The following is a 16060-nucleotide window of genomic DNA, read 5'->3' on the forward strand; positions in this document are numbered from 1 at the left end:
TGAGAACTTGAGTGACATTTGACTCTCATACATGTGAATGTACACTTGTCTATGCTATCAAAACATGGCTAGAACCCAAGGCAAACATTGACCAACACATCTTCTTTATTAAATGACTGATGCCCAGTGTGTTCCGCAGAGGTCAACATTTCTATTCTTAGCCAGCTATTGGCAACATCAAAAGGAACATTATGCTCCTCCCTTGAAGGACTGGACTTCTCTCGATATTGTTTTCCTTTTTAGACAGCCATCTTAATTGATGCTGGTATTATTCTACTTCTCTTGGTATTAGCCCTCTTGGATTTTAGCCAATGGATGCATCCACTCACATGCACACACGTGCACATACACACCCTCACACAGGGGCACACACACATTCTCTCTCATTCAAATTCCTTGAATTTAGGTATAGTTGTCTCAAATACGTATTGAAATAAAATTGTTAAAGGGAACATTTTCACACATAACCTTTCTGGAAAATAATTCCCCACCAATTTTTGCCCAAGTTTCCAACTAGCAGAGTAATGTACCTGGGTCTTGTCTTTATGAAGCTAGAATAGTGTAGGCTTGTGGAAACTGGAACTTGAGACATTGATAATATCAGGCTAGAAAACATACATCTCACTAAAAGTACATGTCTCACGTGGTTTTCAAGTGAACGTAGTTTTCTTGTTCTGAACATTTAAAACTCCTTCCCCAAGTCGTGAACTCCTTTCTTCACTGTAATTCCTAAGATGTACATTTGTTTGGGCTTAGCTGGTGGGGGACCCTGTATAATTGGGACTTGCTATTGACATACTCTCAGGATAGGTAGATTCCCAGGTTTTCAGAGGACCACAAATGTAATTTGCTTAACTTCAAAAGGTATTTTGAATTGTTCGTTTCCTTCTTTTTATTCTAAATTCTGCCTTCTTTGGAACTGCTAAAATTTCCAAATTACCCTGCATGACGAATTCCTCTTAACGATAGAACCGAACACCCTGACCTTGTTATTACTAGCCTGTTTGTCAATTATTGTAGATCCTGCAAGTTCTTGGACAAATGCCTGAGTTTGTTTCCATTCTTTCTAGGTCAGATTTTAGGTGGCTCTGCGTTCATTTTGTAATACAGGATTGTCATTCTTGTTGCTATTGATCTAGATTCAAGCCGAAGCCCTGCCATCCCACATACAGGAGTCAGTGTACTTAGCTATCCTATTACTGGTGGCCATGATCAGACTTTTTCTCTTGACGTCAAAAGCGTGTTGGGCTCAAGATCAAAGGAGCTCCCCACGTATGAGGAAAGCGTAGTCCCTTCTTCTTTCATTTGCACTTGACCTCCTTTAATTTAGCCTTGATGAGAAGGGAGACTGTGAGCTGGAAGGCAAGATTTTCAGGCAGATAGCATTACGGGACTAAAGATCCAATAGTTCCTTTGCTGTCATTCAAAATAACAGGCATAGGAAATTCTGTTTAAAATAGCTGGGCTTTTTGACTTAGGGGGCTTCTGTATAGAAGATTTAAGATGTCAGCTTTAAATATGACATTGATAGTCTTAGGCAAAGAATGGGAGTGATTCTTGTAGGAACTGTCTTTTTTTTTCCCCCTGCCTGTTTATTAATGGTCTTTGTGATTTATTGTAAACGCTGGGGAGGATTTTCAGGCCCATTTATCATGGAAAGGGAACACCTTCTTGTTCTTAATGTGAGTGTTGTAATTAGCGATTCATGTGGGCTGGGAGATTTCGTTCTGTCTTTTGTGAAAGTCCTTCAACCTCAAATTTAATCCCAAATTGATTGAATATTTTTTCTTCCATGAGGAAATTAATTATGCCACTAGAAAAATCATCAACTAGAAAGGGAGTTAATATCAGGCGCAGTGTAGGCCAGGGTGGTTAATGTATCAAAATGATATGATGAGAGTAGCTCACGTTTCACACAAATCAGAATAATGGAATCGTCATTTTAATTAGAAAATGGGAAGGTCTGTATATATATAGCCCTCGTTTTCAGTAAGAGCCACAGCATTTATTTCTTATGTTCATGCATGTCTGTGCACTCTGCTACCCATTGACAGCTGTTGCTCAAAATACCAATTACATTTAAAATGTCCATCCATGTATTTTACATTTTGTCAATGGAAATGAAGCTGAAGAGTCAGGCACTGTGATGGGCCCACAGCCGTACAACCAGTTGAAAGTTTACAAATCCATCAGCAGACAACCTATTTGCTTAATTATTTTCATCAAATTAACGTGCGACCTAGGCTGTTTTGGTGTTGGGTCGGCTGCCCTAAGTATTGACTTCTGTGGGGACAGCAGTACATAGTCCATAGTGAAACATTGCTCTTTACCAGGTGACCTTGGTTTATGCTGATTTTTTCTTCATTCTGAGGCCGTTTGGAGTGTTTTTCATAACAAGCAAATCATGTACAAGTTATCATGCCGGTCACCCTAGGATACACACAGTGACGGCTTCCAAGAAATGTAGATTTAGCTAAGCAGGCAAAAGATGAGCACAGTGTCATAATTTGAGAATAATCAAGTGACAAAACTGCGATGTAGTTAGTGAAAAGAAATCACAACAGAGAGGTGTCTGGGAGAACTAAAATCATGGACAAGACCTCATGTTATTTGAATTTGAGCTTGAACCATAAAGATTTAAGGAAGCAGGAGAGAAGGAAAAAAGGGCATGCTAGCCAGAACCAAACAGGGTTTGCAAAGGCATGGAAAGAGAAGGAAATAAACATTGGCCCTAAGGTAGAGGGGTAATGGAGAGAAATCTCTGAAAATCCTGTAGAAAAGACCACATCTAACTGCAAGGAAGTCATTGTCAATTCTGACACCAAGAGAACTCATGCTATAGATGGTCACTGGGAGCAGGTATAAAAGAAGTCCGAGCTTGGGGTCTACTAGAAAGCGAGGCCAAGGAGAGTAAGGAAGACATGGGATTTGCAATGGCGAGTGGGCAGGACCGAGATTGTTGGTGGCAGTTAACGAAGCAGTTTCAGTAGATCAAAGAGTTACAAAGCCTGATTACTGGGCCTTTAGAAGTTTCGAACCGTGAGGAAATGGAATCATCACGTGTTGACCACATCTTTAAGAAGTGTCGTGGTGGAGGACAGTCAGTGTTTCCTGATGGGGGACCTGCGGCCTGGTCACACCCAGAAGGGCTGTCTGAGCAGCTTCTGCTCCTCATGGTCCGTGTTAGCTTACTGCCTCCGCCCCGTGTTAGGGTTAGACACTGCAGCCTCACAAGTTGCAGTGTTTTTGCCATTCGCTTAGGTATTTCAATGCCCATATTTAGAATATATTTCAGACATAATTATGAAGACACATTCAATAAGGGAACTGTGTACATTTTATTTTAGAAATTGTGTATGTGACTTTGAATGCCATTCATTGATGGCCCTGTCATTCCATCTACAGGAATTTTATTTTGTAAGGATTGCTTTTATAATTTAAAAAACTTGCATTTAAAAGCACACCTATCTGGTTTTTGTTGTTGTTGTTGAGTTGTATGTGTTGTTTTCATAGTTTGGAGATTAAGCCCTTGTCGATTGCATCATTCCAAATATTTTCTCCCATTCTGTAGGTTGTCTTTTCGAGTTTTTTATGGTTTCCTTTGCTGTGCAAAAAATGCATATATATATATATGCATATATATATGTATAACACCGAGATTGTTGGTGGCAATTAACAAACATACATATATATATGTATGTATAACTGAGTCACTTTGCTCTACAGCAGAAATAGGCACAACATTGTAAATTGACTATATTTTAATAAAAATTTAGTTTAAAAATTAAAAATGACTCAAATCACACTGTCAGTATTCATAAATATACGAAATATTGTTGGAAGAATCATAAGAAACTGATAACAATAGAAAACTTTGGAAAATTGGGTGACGTGACAGTAGAGGGCAGAAGGTGTACTTTGCATTGTGTCTCATACTGTATCTTTTGGACTCAGTACCATGTTCACTACTTATTTCAAGACAAATACAATTTTTGAAGAAATATAAAGCACTATTCTATGTAGAAAGGGTTCTCAGCTGTAAACTGATAGAAGGCTTTTCCTCTAGCCTCAGTGTGTTTTGTCATTTGAAGGAGTCAAATGCAGCAAGGTTTTCTTAGCCTAGAGGCCGGATGGCCTTCAGTATTCTGAACACTGAATTTTGGCAACCCATCTCATTAGGTCATTAGAAGAAAGCATTTGGGGATTAATTGTGTGTTCCTGTTGCCATTTAGTATGATTGTGAGGTGTGGATTTTGTAGTAGATCCTGGACTCTCTTCCTTTCCTCAGCCTAGACTTGCTGTTTAAGAAAGAGTCACAGTTGCCTGGTGAAAACCTCTCTCAGACCCCAGCAACATGACATAGGCTAAGAGATCATGGAGCTTCATGGGCCAAGAAGGGGGTGTACCTGTTCCATCTCTCCCTCTCGCCCCAGCCCAGTGTTTTGCAACAGTCAAATGAGGTCATGGGAGTGAAGATACTCCAACATTAACAAGTGCTCTGCACTTAAAAAGTATGTGGTCTTGTTAATCCAGGGATGACAGTCTTCTAGTGGGACCATTAGGACATAGATAGTAGGCAGTGGTTGCACCAGGGAACACTCCTCTTGGAGACCTGCAGAGAAGACTTTGTTATGGCTTTACCCTAAGGTATCTTAAGCATGCGTGCCAAGCACTATACAGGGTGTGGTGGGGGGGAGGGGTGATAAATCTCTGGCCTTAAAACTTACCCTCTAAATCAAGAGTCTGTAATGCATCAGGTAACAAATCGGACCTGAAGGGGAGCAGACAATACTGATAATGAGACTGGCATTGAGAGACATCAAAGAAGAAATGTCCTCCAGGGAGAGATAGGAAGGGGAATGCCTGCTTCCCCACCTGAGGGGCAGCTCAAAGCGTGATGGGCAACAGAAAGAAAACATCAAGCAAGGAAAAAAGCTGAGCAGCTCTGAGCCTATCAGCCTCCTGCTTTATTCTCTCCTAGGAAACTCAGCCTGCCCACTGCTGGGGCTCTCCTGGCAGGGAGTTGAGCCTCATCTCCAGGCCAGTTCTGTGGACATAATGGGATGATTCCTTCATGGAAGCAGATTTGGGGTTTAAGTCACCCAGTTGAAGTACATCCCCTCTTCCACCTAGGATTTGTGACTGATGGGACTCTGTATTGGAAGGCTTTGACCTTGTTATGGATTCCTGACACCCGCCCTCTTTGGGTTCCTTATGAATATGAGCTGCCAATCGTTCATTCTCTGCTTTGCTGGAGATGAGAGCCAGTGTTCCTTCTGTTTGCTTACCTTCATTCTCTCCCCTGCTCCGATTATTTTTAAAGATTTTGTTTTATTGAAGTATAGTTGATTTACAATACTGCGTTAATTTCTGCTGTACAACAAAGTGATTCAGTTACACACACACACACATGCATATACATTCCTCTTTAAAAATATTCTTTGCCATTATGGTTGATCATAGGGTGTTGAATATAGTTCCCCGTGCTATACAGAAGGACCTCATTTAAAATGGATTTTAAAGGCAAAAGGGACAAACATTCTTGGCTATATATGACTTTTCCCACCTGCTTAACTGTTTGTTGAAACAGCTCTGACTGATAGCAGAACAGTCAGCATAGCTTTTAATTATTTCCAGAAAAAAACACTGAATGCTGGTTTAGTCTCCTTAATGCAAATTGTGATGTTCTCAAGATGTAAATGGCCCCTTAGCCAGCACTAACTAGCCTTATCGGTGACACACTGGCACCTCTGCGGCGCCATCTTACGGAATCCAGACAAGTTGGTTTTTTTCATTCCTTTGAAATTGCTTATTGAAGTTTGTCCCATAGTATCCTTAAAATTATTTTTCAACTTGATATTGTAAGTCTCAGGATTCTCAGCTACGTAGCAAGAGTGCTTAACTCACAGGACGGTTGTGATGATTCAAATAGAAGATGCAGGGAAGGAGTGGAACCTGGCTGCTGGAGCCATGATGAATTATGGTCAGGGTCTCAGCCACGATCATGGATGCCATCTAATACCACCCTGGCCCTCAAAGGCGACAGTGGCAAGCCACCTTTGACCCTTGCCATGAAGGAATCTGATAATACATCTTCCAGAGTAACTGCCTAAAGAAAGCTTAAACTTGTCCAGGTTAGATTCAAAATGACAGAAGGCACTCACCTTCCTTTGTTGCTAAAGGAGGAAAGAATAATTAGGGTAAAAGAAAATCCACAGTTGATCTCAAAACCGTGTTTTAGCCATTAGTTTCAAGTTCACCAACTTATTTTTTCCCCCAATGGTTTAGATCTGAATAGCCTCTGTAGCCTTGCTCCTCCCTGTGTGGTTCACTGACCAGGAACATTCCTATCACCTGGGAATTTGTTAGAAATGCAGAACCCTGGACCCCTTCCAGGCCTCCCTAATTAGAATCTGCATGTTAAAAATATCTCCAGGGGATTCCGATGCCCTTTAAAGTTTGAGAAGTACTGATTAAGAGAGTGCTCCCACCTAAATTTCCTAACTCTGTCTTCTTATAAGCCTATGTGATGTATTACCGCATGTTACAGATGAGGAAACTGAAACCCTTCTGTTAAGAGCTTAGCCTAAGTTCACACAAAAATAAAGCATCCAGGATGACACTCAAAAGCACATCATCTGACTTCCAATTGCATGCTCCTCCCACTGTACTAAAACTACCTCTTTAAAATGTAGCTATTTAGATATGTGAAACTGACTGAAATGTAGCTATTTAATACATGAAACTGACTGAAAATGGGAGAAAAGGATACAGGCAGGGAAAGAAGAATCCAGCCTGAGTCTGGTTAGACTACCAAAAGGGTAGCCAAGCCATGATTGATTGTGAGTCAGATGCAACTGTGAAAAGCCATTGTCAAAATCACTCAGCATTATGGCCTCAGAAAAGAAGTAAGAGGTCAGGTGAGTTAGGGGAAATAACTAACTAACTGCTGGTGATCAAAAAATGTGAGGAATGGTTCATTTCCATTTATCACAAAAGTTCCAAATGGTCGACTTGCAGCTCTCAGGAAGATATAACCATTTTGATTGCCCGTTGCTGTGGCAGTAGTCTACTAGAGCCTTCCTGACACCAATCTCTGGCTCCCAGAGACCCTGTGATGACATCGGGGCCACCCAGATTATCCAGGAACATCTCCCCATCTCAAGATCCTGAATTTATTCATCTCTGCAAAACCCACTTTTCCACATGACTACCATAGTCACAGGGTCCAGAGGTCAGGATGTGGACATCTTTGGGGGGGGGGGTCATTATTTCATGAACCACAAATCTCATCAGTCAGGGCTTCAAACTATGTCATGTATGGTAACTAGCCCATGAAAATGAATGCAAGTGGCCAGGGGTGCCTCACCTTCTTAGGCTTTGCAAATAAATTGAGCAGACTCCATTTCAAACATCCAAATTAGACAAAAGGACAAACTCCCAGTGTACACACATTGTGGACAAGGTTCATCTCTTGGAGCCTTGCCAGGGTGTAGACCGAATTATGAGTGGACAGCAATTGGCTGTCTGCTCATCAGTGGCATCAGTGCATTAACACAGAACATACTTGATGCCAAGCTCCTCCTTGTGATAATATTGGGATGTGCAGTATTTCACACTCCGCTCAGGGGCCATCCAGGGAGGAGGACAAGCTGCTGGTGACATCCTCCTTTACATTTTGCCCCGTCTCTGGTTTCTACCAGAGCAGCACTGTTTTTATCTGTTTTATGTATTATGCTTCTACTACACTTTCTTTTGGACCATTGAGCTAAATGGATTTTCTGCAGTGGGTGGGGTAGATTTCAAAACTACTGACTCCAACTGAAATGCATTGCTTCTATCCTCTGGCTGGGATAGGCTCAGTTCAGAGTGTCTGCCTCTAGTGGCCTGGTATGGTGCGGCAGATAGACTGTTCCAGTTTGGGAACCCAGAGTTCAGAGCGGAAAAAGGAGAAAGAGTGGAAAGATCAGCTCTATTGTTGAGTCCTTTGCCCCAGGGTTGCCCCTTTACAACTTCATTGTGAATTTAAATATGGAAGCTTTTCAAATTATCTGGTAGACATTTGATCGCTATAAAACTGGAAAAGGCTCATGCTGATGAAATCTGTACAAGTCTTGAGTAAAGACAAGGTTTAATACAGGACTCCCCCATCAAGCATCTCATGCTGTGTGTCTTTGGCAAGTTCTGGGCCTTGTGAAATATGCTGCCAAGATCAATACCCTGTGGACTTGCATGTCGAATCCTTCCCATGTATGTTTCCCAGCACAAAGTCGTTACCCATTCTGGAACCTTTCCTTTTTGATGCCCACACAGCTTGATTGAGCAGACTGGCCAATTCATCATCCTTGTTTATCTCCTGAGAGAGGGATTCACAGTTAAATTAGGATTCGAGTCAGATAGCACTGATGCAGATGTTTGGTTTTCTGGAGGCTGTTAATCTGAATTAGTGAAAAGCCTGATTTGTGAAATACCCCTATATAAAGGCAGTTTTAATCCTCTGAGGTTCATACAAGAGCTCTGTGACTGTGTTGCCAAGAACAGGTCATTTCATACTTGCCTCAAGGAGCATATTGGATTGGACAAATGTCTCCTCATGCATTTTCTCTAAGCTCCAAACTATATCCCTTGAAATCCCTAATATACTTGCATTTCACAAGAATCATAATCTCAAAGATCATCCAACTCCACTGTGGACCCACAGTGTATCTGGTCACCTAAGGGTGTCAAACTCAGTGGCCTATGAAGCAGTGGCTTTTTTCTCTGGTCAACTGCAGATTTTTCAAAGTCTTTCCTGATGTTGGGGTGAGATCTTCCTGGCTATATCTGTAACTCATTGGTCCTAATTCTACCTTAGAAGGCCCTCAGAACTAGCCTTTCCCACAGGACAGACCTCCCAGTATTTTAAGACTACCATCATACGAACTGCCCTCCTCATTGCTCCAGAGTCTTCTCCAGGCAAAGTAGTCCCAGTTCCTTCATATGGCTTCTGAACTGTCTATCTTATGGTGCCACGCATTGAGCCCTTTATTGCAGAAGAAGCCTGAGCACTCTAAGCATAGAGAGACTGTCATGTCTAAAGATTAAGGTGCCTGGACTACCACATAAAACCCATCTTTTCCCCCTGGTACTTTCAACCCTTCCACACCAGGGCCAATGCTGTCTGGAGGAGGCATCTTAAAAGCCTCCTAACCTTCTCTCCCACTGGCCTGTTCTTAGATCCCCTTCCCTAGCTCTGGATTTCCCCCATTAGGGCAATTGACTTGCTAAGCCAACTTCTTTGCCCTCAGTCTGGCCCATGACCATGGAGACCTACTAAATGGGGTTAGGATTAAAATGATGCATCACTACTCCGACAGACTGCTCACCCTGAGATGAACACAGTAGCAACATCTGATCTTTGAAAAGGTTGAGCAGTTCACTTTGAGGTTGTTACAAATGTGGGTCCTTTGAGAAGTCTTATTGCATTGGGGTGAAGTCACAGAGTGCACTTTTAATATTTACAGACTATGGAGTAGATGGTTTAATATATTAAATGTTAATGATTTTTAGTATCACATATTATCTTTGTTGTAACCATTAGCATTCTTTTTAAAGGCAGTTGATTAAAATATGAGAGTAAATGGTGCACAGGAAATAATTCTACTAGAGTTTAGTGAATGAAGACTATGTAAATTGCACATTAGTCCTTCATCTAGTATTGCGTGGGCTAGCGTCACTCATAGCCACTTTAATATACATTTGAAAAAGAAATTAGCAACATATGAAAGTAAATGTAGCATAAGGGGGAATTTAACTAGCTGAACAGCTAACGGATTTCAGGAAAGAACTGCAAGTGAAATATTATGATGATTTTGCCAACTCGAAAGTTCCACAGTGGATTCTAGACAAGAATGTGGCCCTAAGCCAATCCTTCTGATATTGATGGTTGTCCTGCTTGTGAAGACAATGTTTCTGTTTTGAACTCACTGTTTATCCCTTGGAGAGGCCCCAACTGGGTACAAGGTTGGGCCCATAGGAAACAAGGGCCAGACTCAGTTGTGTGGCTTACATCCCTCAGCAGGCTGAGTGCAGCCAGACTGTCCAGCAACTGTCGGAACAGCAAATAGAGAGTAGAGGCAGATGAAAGTACTGCAAAGAGCAATTTTGCTTCCATTTTAAGCAGTGTTATTCCCTCCCACCAATGCTGGCTCTCCCTGTTTCCAACTGTGCAACTGCCAGACAAAGCAATTCTTTCTCATTAGGATGCTGAAGTCCTTCACCCCCAGGTTGAGTTCTCATGATGTCCTCTCTTAATCCAAGTCCACCTTCATTCCTATCACCAACTATTTACATCCATCAGTGTGAGTATGAAGAGCTGAAGTACCCCTCCTTGTTCTTTCTATACTAGTTTCACCTAAATGGTCGTTGTCAACGTTGACTGGCCACGGGGTGCTTCCTGAGAACACAGCAATAGATTCAGCTCTAAAAAGACTTAGGAAAAATAATGTCAGGTCTGAGTTCACTGGTTCTCAGCCAACGTTACTCTTAGGTTTCAAATCATCTTTATTTCAGGAGTTCCCATCATCGCTCAGCAGTAATGAACCCAACTAGGATCCATGAGGACGAGGGTTCGATCCTTGGCCCCACTCGGTGGGTTAAGGGATCTGGCATTGCCATGAGCGGTGGTGTAGGTCACAGACGCAGCTTGGATCTGGTGTTGCTGTGGTTGTGGCATAGGTCGGCAGCTGCAGCTCAGATTCAACCTCTGGCCAGGGCACTTCCATATGCTGAGGGTGTAGCCCTAAAAAAAAAAAAAATCATCTTTATTTTGTATCTATACTTGCTTACACAGTTATTGTCAATTTTTTCATATGTGATTTCTGTTCACATCTACAATCCCTTAGTCACAATTCTGAAATTCAAAAAGCTTTGAGAATCATTATTTTCAGTAACTTTGAGACAAACTCATTTGTTGACAAAACCTGAGCTAAATTGAGATGCAGATATTCATTTCAAGTCCTTATTTATTCCTCTGACTGTGACTGTTACTGCAGCAATATCGATGAGTTTTATTAAGGGGTGCTACCCAGATCCCACTGAGGGCACTTTATATATATATTTTATATATATATATATATATATATATATATATATAATATATATATATTATATATATATGTTATACCTACCATATAACTTTTTAATTTAAAAAATCTGCATGTCAGAATTCATCTCCCTTCCCAAAGGCTTTGGACAAGGATCACCTGCAAACAAACAGATACACACACACGCCAGTAATTCATGTAGATATGAAAGAAAACTTGGAAACAGCCTTTTCCCTTGAAAAATCAGAAACGTGGGTACAAGTTAGATCTTAAGTCCTCACAGTCCACCAGCCAGTAGTGTCAATATTGCAGATGCCCTGTGCTGCATTTGAAACTTTACTTGAGAGGGGCACCTGAGGCCAAGTTAGCATCGCGTCTGGATTAGTCTCACTTACGTATGTTCCCTCAGTCCTTATTTAGCAACCAAAGACAAAAGCAATTGATTAGATTTAGAGGGCACTTTGCGTAAATATGGAGTCGTTATGCTGCAAAGGAATGCAGGACCAAGTTGTATGTAGATCCCTGCCCCCACTGTCTCTGTCTCTCTGGCTCTCTGTCTTTGTCTCTGCCTCTCTCTCTCACGCCACACACACACACACACACACACACACACACACACACACACTTTCCAGGGGATACAGTCCCCTGTTTCTTCTGCTTCCCCTAATCTCTTGGTGTATTTGGCAGATGAATGTACTTGCAGATAGCATTTACTTAGCAGATAGATAGCATTTTAAATGAGCTTTGGCTATAGGAAAGAAAATAGCTACCTGTAAGTCCTCAGAGACACGAGGCACACGTAATGAAAAGGCTCTCCGCATTGCCTGGCGACGGCCGAGGAGCTCACGCTGATTTGAAGGGATGCTGTGTCTCCCCAGGCAGTAGCCCAGCGTGGCTCCAGCTCAGCAGGCAAGAGCTGTCATGTTGGGGACTAGACTCTGGTGGGTGGGGGGTGGCGGTGAGGGCAGGCGAGGAATAATGCCCTGGCGAGGAATAATGCCCTGCGCTTCCAGAGTCTTGGGCAGAGACCTCTTTGTCTGGTTTGAAAGTGGAGCCACAGGACCCGGTGCCCTCCAGGGCCAGCAGTGGGTTCTTCTCCAGGGAGAACAGGGCAAGGAGCCGGGACTCTGGGTGGATGAGACAGACACGGGAGAAGCGTGCCTGTCTAAAGCCCCTTGACTTTAGAGCCCCACTTGCGGGCAAAAGCAGAACAAAACTCGTCCAGAGAAACAACGGGCACAAGGACAGGAAGGCAATGACATGTCCCTGAGCGCCCAGAGGCGGCGGAGGTTGATTTGCTACGGGGCACAGAGAGCAAACGATTAGTAAGGAAGCATATGGATCGTCCGTAGAGACACAGTGGCAAATGGTGTCAATTTCCCACTGCTTTGCTTGGTCAGCTTTACGGATTTCACATCAGTCACTAGAGATGCCGGGTCCTTTATGGCCATGCTTCCCGGTGAGTTTCCTGAAGGGTTTGCAGAAATCATGGTGGAGGGGCCAGCCGAGCAGTGTGCCCTCTATTCCTTTATCCACATGGTCACCCTGGTACCGGGCACTGGGCACCTGGCAGCAAATATCTTTCCCCAGCCCGGCCCTGTGAGGGGGCCGGGAGGCCACGGGTCCCAGTCTCACTTCTGTCTAGTTGTCAGGCTGAGGCAGGCGCCTCCCCTTCTCTGAACCCCATTTCCCAGGACGAAAGTAGAAATTGAACGGAACTCTTCTGCTGAGATCGGAGCCCCTGGACACACCCATGGGTTTCTAAACAAGATGGCAACAGAAAATGAAAACGTGTCTTAACTGAAAAAGAAAAAAACTGGGACTGTGGGTCATTCCCTGGGCCTCCTGAGCCCCCCGTCTCCCATCTATAAAATGGGGCGGTAGGCTCCACTCGGCCTGTACCTCACAGACCATCAGTCTTTATGGCGACCTGGGTGCTTTTCCAGCCAGTTGGAGACTGACGGAGCCAATGAGCGATGTCATTTCCTTGCAGCCCACTCTTGGCCACGCCTCAGCCCCCAGCTGCAGCACCAGCCAGCGGGGGATCCGGCAGCTCCAGTGACTCCGAGAGCAGCTCCGAGTCCGACTCAGACACTGAAAGCAGCACCACTGACAGTGAATCCAATGAGGCGCCACGTGTGGCCACTCCCGAGGTGGGTGAAGGGCCAGGGCCCCAACCACGACGTGCCGCCCCCAGGCAGCACCCCAGCACGCACACACAATCATACAGTAATAGCGGTACGCCAGCATAGGCATGGCCTCAGCACAAGAAATACTTCTGAAAAGCATTCAGGTATTTGGTTGCCTGTTTTTCTTGTACCACATGTATCCACCTGGTCTCTGACAGACACATTTCTTGCTGTGTGATGGATTTGCTGTGTGACTGTCTTAGCTGCTCTGAGCCTCCAGCTTCCCCATGTGCAACGCTCGTCACCATGGGGCTAGCAACTTCTCTTGCAAGGAAATCAACGAGCCCCATGAAGACCCACTTCTAGCTCTGGGGACACCACCCCTTCCTCTAGATTGGCAAGTAAAACCCAAGAAGTGTGAGGGTTGGAAGGTCACATGTATTTTTCCAAGTTTCAGTTAATATCCTGCAAGTGTGTTTGATGGTAATTAATGAAAACATTTCGCACAGCCCCACCAATTACCAAAAGTGATGATAATTTGGGAATAAAGAAGCACCCTTCTCCTCCCATCCTGAGTTCTGGCCTCTCAGTTCCCCTGAGACTGCGCCTTGAAGAGCAGGCCGATCCCTCCAGGGCTCCTGACACGCTTCGGTGTCAGTAATCAGAAAAGGACAACAGGAGATGCCATAGTAACACTACCGCTGTTAACAATAGCTCACCCTTCTTGAACGTGGACCATGTGCCAAGCTTGTGAGAAGCGTGTGCCTAGCATTTTCTCATTTCCTCCTCACAACCGCCCTAAGGGGTCCTCGCTGTTAATATGCCCATTTTACAGATGAGAGAATATACTTCTGAGAGGGTGAGAAAGAGCTTTCCCAAGACCTCAGGGGCAGGCAGGGTCTATCTGTTACCGGAGCCGGGGCCCTCAAGCTCGGTGCTCTGCTGCCAATGGCGGCAGCCACTCAGACTTCCTCCACCCTTGCCCGCCATTGGTCTGCGCAGCTTGGGATCACGGCTGCTCAACTGGTTTTAATTCTGTCATTCTCTGTCAGCCGGTGCCATAAGCCTCAGCTGATGGCTTTCAAAAAAAAAAAAAAAAAAAAAAAAAAAAGAGCCGTTCTAATAAAAATGATGGTACTTTTAGCTCAACAGGCAGGATTCAGAATTGAGAATCAAGCACCTGAATTGTACGCATCATTTCCATGGCTTCACAGCGGACGCTAATGTCTGCACGCATGTCCCCATAAATTGGTTATTGCCCATACACACCGAAGAAAGTGCGGTGGTTTTTTGGAAGTCAAATCTTTTCATCCTTCAGTGAAAATACAAAAGGCTCTTCTTTTTTGCAGTGAATTACAGCATCATATAGGAGGCACTGGCATTTAGCAGATAGAAAGCCTTTCCTTTTGAATTACACTTGAGGCTCGCTTACATTTCTTTTCAGGACCAGCGATCATTACCTCTGCCTCCTGGTGAGTCCCAGCAAAGGATTTGGGGGACCAGGTTTCCCCCGCAGGCCTCCCTGCCCACTCTCTGGAAAAACTCTGCGTGAATGCTTCTTTCCCCACCAGCCAGAGTAGGGGATATTTTCAGAAGAGGAGAGGAACTCAGTTTGCATAAGTATATTAGAGCTGGTTCACGGAGTATTTGGCTATCTAGGCAATTTGATGAATGTGAAGAGTGTGTGTGTGTGTGTGTGTGTGTGTGTGTGTGTGTCAACATGTAGAATGGTCACTTGACATCTGAAGCTGTTATCAGCCAACAGTCGGTGCACTGAGGGGCCTCGTAAATTCTCCCCCAATGGGAAATTCATTCTCGCTGCTGTTTCTCAATCTGCAGCCTGAGCCGCCCTCCACCAACAAGTGGCAGTTGGACAAGTGGCTGAACAAAGTGACATCCCAGAACAAGTCGTTTATTTGCGGCCAAAATGAAACACCCATGGAGACCATTTCTGTGCCTCCTCCAGTCATCCAGCCCATGGAAGTCCAGGTCAAGGTGAAGACGAACCCCAGCCAGGTCCTTGCTGAACCCAAAGAGCGGCCTCTCCTCAGCCTCATCAGGGAGAAAGCCCGTCCACGGCCCGCCCCGAAAACTCCAGAAACAAAGGCGTTGAAGCATAAATTGTCCACAACTCTCGAGACAGCTTCTCAAAGGACCATAGGGAAAAAACAGCCCAAAAGGGTCGAGAAGAATACCAGCATTGACGAATTTACCTGGCCCAAACCAAATATCACCAGCAGCGCTCCCAAAGACAAGGAAAGCGTGGAGCTTCCGGACCCACCGAGAGGCCGCAGCAAAGCCACTGCCCACAAGCCCGTCCCTAGGAAAGAACCGAGGCCTAGCATCCCCTTGGCTGCCGAGAAGAAGAAGTACCGAGGGCCTGGCAAGATCGTGCCCAAGTCCCGGGAATTCATCGAAACCGACTCGTCCACGTCTGACTCCAACACCGATCAGGAAGAGACTCTGCAGATCAAAGTCCTGCCTCCTTGCATGGCTCCTGGGGGCAACACTGCCAAGTCCAAGGAAGCCTGCGGCGCCAGCCTGACCCTCAGCAGCTTCATCAGCAGTGCCAACGGCAACAACCCATCCGTCACAAATGAAGAGCCTACTTTCTCGCCCATCCCTGTCCTGCAAACCGAGCTTCTGTCTCCTCTACGAGATCACGAGAATCTGAAAAACCTCTGGGTGAAGATTGACCTTGACCTGCTGTCTAGAGTGCCTGGCCACAACTCACTCCAAGCAGCGCCAGCCAAGCCGGACCACAAGGAGACGGCCCCAAAGCCCAAGCGGCAGGCTGCTGCTGCAGCTGCAGAGAAAGCCGCCCCCAACCGCAAGCGCAAGCACAAG

General features: G+C 44.6%; 1 protein-coding gene across 11 annotated transcripts in view; it reads left to right on the forward strand.

Moving 5' to 3' along the window:
* Positions 1-16060, forward strand: part of AFF2 (AF4/FMR2 family member 2) — a 486016-nt gene that overhangs the window by 426015 nt on the left and 43941 nt on the right. For all 11 annotated transcript variants that reach the window (XM_013984014.2, XM_013984028.2, XM_013984035.2 and 8 more), the window contains 2 exons: positions 13078-13237; positions 15053-16060. In XM_013984014.2, the coding sequence (XP_013839468.1) occupies positions 13078-13237; positions 15053-16060 (1168 nt within the window). The remainder of the gene's footprint in view (positions 1-13077; positions 13238-15052) is intronic.

Source organism: Sus scrofa, chromosome X (genome assembly GCF_000003025.6).
Source record: "Sus scrofa isolate TJ Tabasco breed Duroc chromosome X, Sscrofa11.1, whole genome shotgun sequence".
Classification (NCBI taxonomy): Eukaryota; Metazoa; Chordata; class Mammalia; order Artiodactyla; family Suidae; genus Sus; species Sus scrofa.